General features: G+C 41.5%; 1 protein-coding gene across 1 annotated transcript in view; it reads left to right on the top strand.

Moving 5' to 3' along the window:
• LOC118331251 (alpha-1,6-mannosylglycoprotein 6-beta-N-acetylglucosaminyltransferase B-like) overlaps window positions 1-5,335 on the top strand; it is a gene marked incomplete at its 5' end in the record, with an annotated part of 12,500 nt that extends 7,165 nt beyond the window's left edge. The window contains 7 exon segments of the mRNA XM_035666058.1: window positions 1,435-1,577; window positions 1,726-1,881; window positions 2,047-2,193; window positions 2,297-2,413; window positions 2,510-2,584; window positions 2,991-3,151; window positions 3,334-5,335. Coding sequence (XP_035521951.1) covers window positions 1,435-1,577; window positions 1,726-1,881; window positions 2,047-2,193; window positions 2,297-2,413; window positions 2,510-2,584; window positions 2,991-3,151; window positions 3,334-3,532 — 998 coding nt within the window.
• Window positions 5,336-10,405: the final 5,070 nt, after the last annotated feature.

Here is a 10,405-nt window from a genome sequence, read left to right as displayed (position 1 = left end):
CGCGGATGCTGTGTGGAAGCATGTGCTACATGTTTGTATGTGCCGTGTGTGTCCCTGCTTGTGCGACTTCTCTCTGTCGGTCAATGTACTTGTTTGAAAGACTTTTTTCCAAAATCTCCCCTCTTTCAACAGCCGCATAGTCAATTTCTTCCTGGCTACATTTCGAGGTCCCATTTGTCTCTTACACCTGTCTTGGTTCACAGCCTACACACATTCACGTATATCAGCATTAGCAGAGATATGCCACACACATAACACTGAATCATGTGGATCAAGATTCCTGCCAACACTGGTGGCAGTGTCGTATGATGGGGGGACTGTGAAGAATTAAGTTTCTGTTTGGTTTGGGTTTCTGTGTCCTTGCCTGCCCTGTTTCAGTCTGCTTGACCTGCCTGCTTTGTTCAGCACAATCCCTCAGTCGAACTATCTTCCCTCTCCCCCATTCTCATCAACAGAAGCATAAACACCCACCCGTTTTTTCTTCTCAAGCTTCTTTCTTTTCCTTTCTCCATTCTCTTTGTTTCTGTTTTTGCTGTCTTTCTCTCGTTCTGCCTCCTCTCTACCATGCAGCTAACAGCCATCCCTCTCTCCCCTCCAGCAGGACATGATAAACAGTGTTCCATGCTGAGGCAACCGAAGGGTGGCTCTCGCCCACGGTGTGCCAGCTTGGTCTCCATCTCCCAGAGGCTGGGAAATGATGACAAGGAGACCGGTGTTGGAAATGAACAACGCTCTGTCGGGCACCAGGTTTACTTAACCTCAGCTACTTATCCTCTCCACTGGATGGAAGGACCTGCTTAGAGGGTCTGTGGATATGAGGGATCAGTACTGCAGCAGCCACAGATCACAGTAAATCTCGTGCGTGTGTGCGTATGTGTCTGACAAAAAGGCCCGGAATTTTGAATCAACTGATCACACACACACACACACACCTTTTGCTGGCACATTCCTAGTAAAGTAAATACTCATCTTTCACACCTTCCTCAGTGTGTCGGAGGGCAGCAGGGTGGCAGCTGCCTATCCAAACAGCCAGACGTTAACCTCTGATATATGTGGAGTTCTCATTTCCTTTAACTGCTGATTTATACTGCACAGCATGTTTTTCTCTCTCTCACAGAAGTTTAATCTTCACCTGTAATATTTTTGGCCTTTGCCTGTCCAAAAGTTAAAAATGTCACATTTTCCACAATGTTTCTTTTTTATGTTGTCTTCAAGGAAGTGTGTGAGCAGGCATTCACCATCTTGGATCATGTTTTGGTAAAATAAGCACTGAATTTAAGACACTTTTATTGCTAAAAAATCAAGCAGATAAATACTACTTAAAACTGTATCTTGAAATTGAATGAAGCTGAAGTCGTAGCCCTGATTTTTCTTGTTGAATGCAATTTATTTATCTTTTTACATGTAAACTGCTCTGTGTTCTGTCAACTTTAGCTCATACTCCTGATAACTCCTTCCTCGGATTTGTGATTGAGGAGGCAGTGAGGGAGGCGGTGAGGGAGGAAGAGCTGGAGTCGGACACCTACAGGAAAGACAGGATAGCAGTCATCTATGGTAAACAGGACTACATGTGGCAGGTATAATGGCCAAAAGGTTAAAGTATATGTATGAAGAAAGACTGTAAGGTAGCAATAAGACAGATTAGTGTTTTTGTACATGCTATTCTTAAGCCTACATACCCTGTTTCATGATGTGTGTGTTTCTGTACGTCTGTGTATATACTAGGGTAAATCTGAATATGTTGAGGTAATCAGTGAAGAGCTGGAGACCCATGCTACAGTGTACCAGCCTCCCGGGCACAAATCTAATCTGCCCAGCTTCATCAGGAACCATGGCCTGCTGACTCAGGAGCACTTCCTGCGCCTTCTCCGTAGAGCCAAGGTCAGATAAGAGCTCATCAGAGTAAATCTATGAAGCCGCTGAATCAGAATCTTTTAAGTGCATTTATTGTATATGTTTATCCTGCCTGTCCTTATGTTTTCTTGTGATGGATTTCATTAAGATGCAAAACAATCTTCAGTCTTCCCGCTGCTGCTTCCCTCTCAGGTGTTTGTAGGCCTTGGGTTCCCCTATGAGGGTCCAGCTCCCATTGAGGCAATAGCTCTGGGCTGTGTGTTCCTTCAGCCACGATTTGACCCACCACACTCATCAGACAACAATGACTTCTACAAAGGCAAGCCCACTACAAGACAGGTAGGTAACTCTTCAAACTGAAAGAAAATGACTGTTTGAATTGGGTATAAATATTGTACATCAATTTTTAGATCTAAAGACAGCAAATAACTTTGGCTCCCAGATCTCCTCCCAGCACCCGTATGCTGAAACATTCATTGGCAAACCCCACGTGCGGACTGTAGACATAACCAACAAAACCGATGTACGGGAGGCAGTCAGAGCAATTCTACGCACAGAGGTGGTGTATATACATGTATATAGACACACACCTTGTCATCCCATAAATTTCAGTTCCAGTAGCACTGAATAAAAGTGTGTGTGCATGTTTTTGCAGGTGAAGCCTTTCAATCCACGAGAGTTTGTGTGTGAGGGAATGCTGGAGAGGGTTCATGGTTATATCACTCACCAGGTACAGAGATGTAGCCTTGCACGGTAGTTTTGCAGTATTTTTTGTTGCTCCCTGAACTAATTAGACTCCTGAAGTAGCTTGATTATTGACACTGGCCTGTTTTATGCAGTGCATTACGAAGTGGGTAAAAAAAAGGGTGTGGAAACCATTACAAACTTGTTAACTGATATATAACTTTCCAATACATAAGGCTGATACTGGCCTTTTATGAATTTATGCACTTCTGTTATGGTGAATGTTCCTCTCAAACCACATCTGCACCTCCATCGAAATTAACTTTGGAAACATTACTTCCAATTGTTAATTTAAAAGGCTAATATGTTTGTAATTGTCTGACCCAACACAGAATATGCAGGTTCTTGCTTGGTTCAAACTCTCTGCATTTCTTTATCTTAAATCTCCCCAGAATTTCTGTAGTAAATCTGTCACTACTTGGCCACCAGAAAGTGCTCTAAGGGTGCACCTAGGTCCCCTCGGCCAGTCATGTGTGAGTGTGTGTCGACGGACCTCCCACGTGTGTGAGCCTGCTCTCTTTCACCACCTAAACAATCCCGCTGCATTCACTCGGTGAGAAATCCACAGAAAGTTTAATATATACATGTTAAGAGCAAGGAAATTAGGAATGAAAGAGCCTTTATATTGTCTGTGTACTTACTGTAAGATACATGCATCTGCTTTAGGCTACTATTTCTGCTGTATGTAGATTGCCCCTATCACAAATAAATGCATTTTAATTTCCTATTTTGTAGGCTTGGGATAAGCTGTTCCAGCATGGGGCAGGAAGTCAACCACCTGTTTCCTTCCTACAGCCCTTGGGGCCAACACTGCGGCCTTCAGCAGGAGCCTCTGCTGTTCAGTTGTGCCGGCTCTGATCCTTCTCACCGCAGACTGTGTCCCTGCAGAGCTTATCTACCTGGGCAGGTGGCACTGTGCCCTGACTGCCTTTAAAAAACACTGGGAAAGAACTCAGAGAGTCGGGGGAAGAGAAGTGGAAAAAGGTAATAAAATGTAGGCGGCACCAAAGAGCCATCTATAGGTAAAGAACTGATCTCAACCAAAGAGAGCCAGCAGTCCTGCCAATGCTACTAAAACCTTTGAGGTCTTGTTTTGTGGTGTGCACATTGATATGAGTGAAAATCTGCCATTTTTAGTGCCCCAGTTATCTGAAGGAATCATCTTATTCAGCATCCCTGGCATTTGTTTTTTAGTTAATTCATCACGAACATATCAGAAAGTGGACATTGGTCGGGCGACAATTAATCAATTTATATGAGAGAAGTTGTGCCAACAAGACATTGTTTTTTGGACAAGATTTTGTTTTTTTTTCATGTCAGTCATTACTCAGGAACAAAAACTTAATGATTGTCATTTCACAAGTACTTAAACTGTTGAAGGATGATGAATTCAAGGCCTGGTGTCTCATAGCGCAGAATAAAATCCCTCTTGTTTTTGTAGCTTTTCCTTGATCCCTTAAGCAAATAGTCTTTAAATGAAGCTAAGATGCACTTTAGGGAAAAGGTGTATTTAAATGAATATAAGTGACTCTAAAGCCATATAATTCTCAGTGTTTAACTTGTCTTCTCCTGCTCCAGATCATAGTACAGTGCACTTCAATATTATGCTAAATAAGTATCTAATCATTCATTTGCTTACAGTAATGTATCACACTGGTCAGCGTTGCATGGGATTACTGCTCATGTAACCCCTCAGTGCATTGCCGGCTACAAATATTAGCCCTGGGCCTCGGAGGAGAACGGGTGACAGCCTAAGTGATGAGGCTCATTATCTGAGTGAATCATGGATAACCTCTGGATGCCTTTGGGAGGTCACAGCCATATAACCATGATTATACTGTCATATAAACCATTGGTTCCCAACCGTCTTTGAGTTAGGAAACCCCCTCAGCTCTGTTTAAATCCATGCCCCCCACCAGTATAGGCAGAACCTCATTGTTTGTCTTTTAAACACATATTTTGCGTCATTTAGACCGGGAAAAAGTCACTGAAGGCAGGATTAATTATGTTTTCTCGAGTTATTTTACTAGAAATTAAACCTTAAATGATTTTGATCATAACAGATGACTCATTTTGTCCAGAGTTCTTGCATTTGCTCCAATATTATTCCTTGACTGCCTCATGACCTACAGACACTTAGAGCCCCTCAAGGATATTTTGCACCCCAGGTTGATAGGAACAGCGATGGAAACTTTACATACAATATATACAGGGATTTAGCTACTTAGCTAAGATAGATCTTACAACAGAACATTTCCATTTCAGAAGCCACAAGTGGTCACACAGACTTATCCCATCATCTTTGCCTGTAAAACAGCTTGTGAAAGAAACAAATGATAACAACTAAAGGCCAAACTACAGCCCACAATCAGTGTTGTAAGTGATGGGGTGCTGGACTTACATGGTGCAGCTGTTAGCAAAGATGTCTCCAACAATGGCAACAAGCTGCTTTTTTGAATTGGATCAATGTTTTTCTTGGAAATGACGCACTACCGTGGATGTTAATTGGCAGGCATAGAGACCTTTTCCACCCCGATACACTCAATGTGACCAGAACATATTGTCACTCAGGGATCAGACTGCTCAGGGCTGCAACGACAGGACCGGTTGACAATGTAATTGACTAGTAAATGCCTGTGAAATGATCCATGAAAACAACATTTGTAATGACTTTGGTGAATTCTGGTGAATTCTTTTGACCCTGTCAAATTTGACTTTCTACTTAATTAGCTGAACGGTTTCAATAATGATGGAAATTAACTTGTGTTTATGTCAAAAGGTTTGGATTAAAGGAAAATAAAAGTTGCTTTTGACGCAGAGGGACGTCTCTGAACCAAATCTTTGGAAAGTCATTTCTGAATGAGTCATGTTAATTCATATCAGTTACATGTGTTAAGACATATAAAAGCTGTCACTCACCTCCCAGGAGGCTGATGGCAGAGGGTTCAAACTAAGGGTTTGAAAACAGCACAGAGTAGATATGGAGCAAATGTGTAAATGTGGACAAACAAAGGTTTTAGTCTTCCACACAACTGCCTACTGACCTCATAATGTATAAAAGTGCCGTGTTTAATACAGTGAAGGTTGCTTGGCATATCAGAATAGATAGATGGATAGATAAATCAGAGTATGGATGCCTGCACAAAATGTCATCTTAATCCATCCAATAGTTGAGATATTTTAGCCTGGACCAAAGTGATGGACTAACCGACAGTTAGTTGCCTTCCATAGAGCCATGCCACTAGCATTCCTAAAAATACTGGACTCTGCATGCCACCTCTGCACGTTGAAATAACGATTAGACGGTTAGAAAATAAGGGATGATTGATGGTGGAGAAAAAAAATGAAAACCCTTGAGAAACCAAGAGAGGAAACCTGTGTCAGGGTCAGCCAAACACCATGGAATGTTCATGCTCCAGTAGAGGTTCAATAATGTTTGTCCGAGTGCTTTTTAATTTTACATGAGAGACAGGAACTCTTTTAGCCACATAGGGACTCTTTCTCCTATACCTTTTAACTATGGAATGTGGTGGCAAATCAAACTTCACTGCCAAGAAAAATGAGGGATCTCACAGAAGAAAGCAATGCAAGGAGAGTTTTTGAATTCAAACTTTCAACCTATGTCATGTCTGTCATTTTATATGATATGCTAGATAAAGATTTATTTTAAGACTCCTCATGCTAAAGGGAAGTGAGATAACAATTTAGAGTTTTTTTTCAGACATTATTGTTTTAAATACATTATTAACTTACTTAAAAGTTGTGGATTACATTTAGTCCTGAATAACTGACCTGGCTGTATCTACTTCAAGTTACATAATCGGAGGAATATTATAGACATAACTCACCCATGTCCTCAATCAGTTAGTGGAAAATGTTGCAACCTCCAAAAAAGTTGCTGTATTATATTTGCACAACTGTTTACTATCAATCACACTGTTTACACAAGTGTTTCCCAATGTACTTCTCGTGTCCACTCAAACGCCATTTCAGACCGAATGAATACCCTCTCATTTTATTTGATCTCATGCCCACTTTTTTTTCTTTCTAACACCTTTCTTTACATCCCTTTTGTTCTCACTCTTGTCTCACATTTCTTACTGCATCTTTATCCGTGCTTTTTTCCCACGTGATAATCAATGTTAAAATGATTTCAGACTGATCAAGGCTGTTGTGAGCTGAAAAGAGAGATTTAATAGCAACTACGAAACTTGGACAAGATGTGCCACTCTAGATATTTGTATTACTTAAATGTTAGGGACGAGAAGAAGAAAGGGTCTTGGTATAAACAATTGCTTTTGCCAGTGTCTCCTGTGATGAAGACTTCTAAATGCAGATGGGTGTAAACAGTGACTTTAAGAGGAACATATTAGTTTAAATCACTGCATATCTTTGAATTACCTCCAAGTTTGCATTATACTGATTTGGTCACCTCCATATGTATTTCTAAAATGGCATGTGCTAAATAATTTTATGGCCCATATATTACTAGTCCCAGGAACCTCTGCCTCTTTGCCTCTCTGGCTTTGTTGATTTGCAACAGCAGGTTGTTCCCTACAGGGGGCAGTGTGGTCAAGCTAAACCAGCTGGCACTGGAATAAGTCCCATCATAGCAGTTAAAACCTCAGCGACCTGCTTAGGAAACGAGTGGCAGAGATGAAAACAGAGAAATGAAAAAAACATCCAATAGAAAAGAGATTTTTACACGTCAAACAAGAGAGAATAAAGGGAACTAGACGTACTGTATTAGGAGAAATGGAGACACTTGCAAAGTTCTCTACAGGTAGCTCTGAGTTTATTCCACCCAACACAAAAGTGGGGAGGGAAGAGAGCGGCTTAACTACCCTAAGAAAGCAGCTGCTTTTATTGAAACCTGTTATTGGCGTGCCAAGATTACACTGAACAACAACAACCCTCCTCCCTGGAAGCCAATAAAATGCCGACAACAAACACTTGGCTTGCCTACAGCGCTGTTAGAAGCCACAGAGGTTGGCCTTAATGATACTTGGTAACTATTACAGACTATTAAACTAAATGAATAAAAGAGGAAAAGAGCGAGAGAGAGAGAGAGAGAGAGACAGAGAAAGAGAGAGAGAAGGGGGAGAGGAGCAAACAGTGATTCCTTAAGAAGTTGTTTCCAGACATAATGTAGGTAGCTGACTCATTGTTGGGCAACCTTAAAAAGATGAACTACTTCAGCGTGTGTGGACTGTGGAAGTTGGTTTAGCTGTTGAATGAAAAAGTGTGTTTTTTTGTGTTTGCCTCAAGACAGATAAAATGGCAGAAGTGCTCTGCCTGATGTACTGTTACATCCATCAGCAACACACACTACAGGCCAGAGAGCTGTTGTATATGCTTGAGCGGTTGGGGCATGGCACAGGCCTTTCCGTGATTTTCCCCAAACGTTTCGTGTCAGTATTCCAGCAATCTCACCACACCTGAGTAACTCTGAGGCAGACATGATCCGGTCCATGTCTCCTTGTGTGGCTCTATGTGTGTGTGTGTGTGTGTGTGTGTGTATCCAGAATGCTGCTAATCCCATTGTATTTATGTATGTATTCAACTGAAAACATTTTGTGACCTCTAGGGGACAAGAGAGGTCATCCACACAGACTGGGATCTTAACAACAGTCGCCAGAAGATTAAATGTGATATCTGAAGTAATTTCTAAAACAGAAAATGCTCACATCATTTTTCAGGTTCGGTTCGTGCCTTGGCTGCTGACAAACATTTTTGAAAGGAAAGCTTGGGAGAGAGATCTCTCATTTTGTGCTGAACTGGTCCATCCCTCCAAACTACAAAAGCTACACAAGGGAAAGTTGTGAAGAAACACAGAGCTACCAGCTAGCCCCAAGAAAGCCCTTGTCATCTTTCATCCCACACCTCTGAATTGCCTTCATTTTCTAGGGGCCCATAAATTGGCTCTTATTGTCCCATAAATGGCTCCTTTTGGGGTGGGATTTATAGCCAGGGGTGGCAATGGGGTGTGTGTGTGTATGTGTGTTAAAACCCACCTTTTGATGTCCCCTCTGCTTAGCAGGCAGTGCAGACGCGCCTGCCCACATGCTGCACGGTGCCTTTGCCACACACTGCTAGCATGCGACTCTCACACACAGGCACATTAAAAGATATTAAACTGCTTTTCTGCTTTCATTCAGAGTCATGGGATGTAACAGTCAAGCAGGGTGGTTCCTGTTAAGCGGTGCCACTTCCTCAGCTGTAATTAAAGCTGCCCATGCAGGGGGTCTCTAAAAGTCTTGTTTTGTTACACCCCTGATTCTGACCTTTTAAAAAGAGAGGATGGGGACTTTTTCTAACACAGTGGGACAGGTTAAAGTAGTACAAGCTGGAGTTTATTTCTGGGTGGTGATGTGTTTTTTCTGTAGTTTTAATAATTAGTGTCCAACAAGCATTTGACAGATGATGACCAAATTTATCAATTTAAACTAACAAAAAGTTATGTTTACACAGCTTCAGAAATATTATTGTTTTTTTAAAGATCACAGATCTGGAGACCTAAAGTCAGACACGACATGTGTCATAAAAATACAAATTAAAGGTAAAACCTACATTGATTCATTCATTCTACCTTTATTTATACCCAAGAGCTCACTGACTGAGTCAATTTACAGAAACAAAGAAATATAATAATAAAAATAAAAATTAAATAATTAGCTAATGGAAAGTCTTTAAAATGTTAAAAAGTATAAGAGTTTGCAGATCATTTATTTTTATTTTTTTATTTTTAAGTGTCTTGCAAAGATGTTGGTCCACCATTTGTTGGCAGGTGGTGGCACTCGCTATTACACAATGTAATACATCTGTACAGTTGGTATGGTGCAAGATAAAGATAATCCACAAACTGCAAGATGGCAGGTCCACTATCTCTTCAAGCTAGTGTTTGTAATGTAAACAACAAACCACAGTGTGAGCTAACTAGCCTAGTTGCTAAAAGGAGTGTTTATTGCCAGTGTTACCAATTAAAAACAGCTGCATTGTCCGTAGATTCTCCAGCACTACTGAACTGTTTACCCCATTGGTTCAAAATCTACAATACAGTAGGTGTTCAACTGGGTTCAAAACTGGTGACAGTGAAGGCCATAGCATATGTTTAAAATTATTTTCATACTAACCATCGAGTGCCCCCCTCTGCTCTGAAGAGAAGCATCTGCATTGGCCATGGTATTTCTCCCATTTAGATATTTCTTTCTTTTCTTAGAGTCAAGACTGAGAGGGCAGTCAGACCAGACGTGTAGAGCAGGATAACAGCCAGGCCACCAAGCCAACACGGACAACCTGACAGAAAGTGATAGCTGTCCTTTATATAGCCCTGTGGTTTATGGAGCAGCTGGGTTAGCAGTTGACTGGGTCAAGTGATGAGCTGAGATGGGGAAACTCAATAGTGCCCCCTAGTGGGCAGGTAGAGAATGGTAATACAATGGTTTCTGTAGATGGCACATCTGTTCGGTGACAAAATGTTCTCCTGGTTATCTCCCTTTTGTTTTCAAGACATTTCTTCACTTTTTGTTAATGTTGTTTTCCCTTTTCACTGAGTAAGAATCCATTTGTCCTTTCTTTTTCCTCATCTCCCCTTCTTTCTCTCACTCACACCACCTCTCTCTTTTCACTGCCTGTTCAATCTTTTTTCCTTTTTTTCTGCCCATTTCGCCCTCTCTCTTTCAGAGGCAGGCAGATGAGCCAGGTGATAGTGACACAGCCAGCTGTATGCCAGTTACCACGGTGATGACAGATGCCAGCCCAGGTGCACAGGCAGCTGGGAAGGCTAGGAATGTGTGTGTGTGTGTGT

The sequence above is a fragment of the Morone saxatilis genome, unplaced genomic scaffold (assembly GCF_004916995.1).
Source record: "Morone saxatilis isolate NCDOM2014 unplaced genomic scaffold, NCSU_SB_2.0 Contig1, whole genome shotgun sequence".
In the NCBI taxonomy this organism is placed as follows: Eukaryota; Metazoa; Chordata; class Actinopteri; family Moronidae; genus Morone; species Morone saxatilis.
This window is presented reverse-complemented; position numbering and strand designations above follow the sequence as displayed.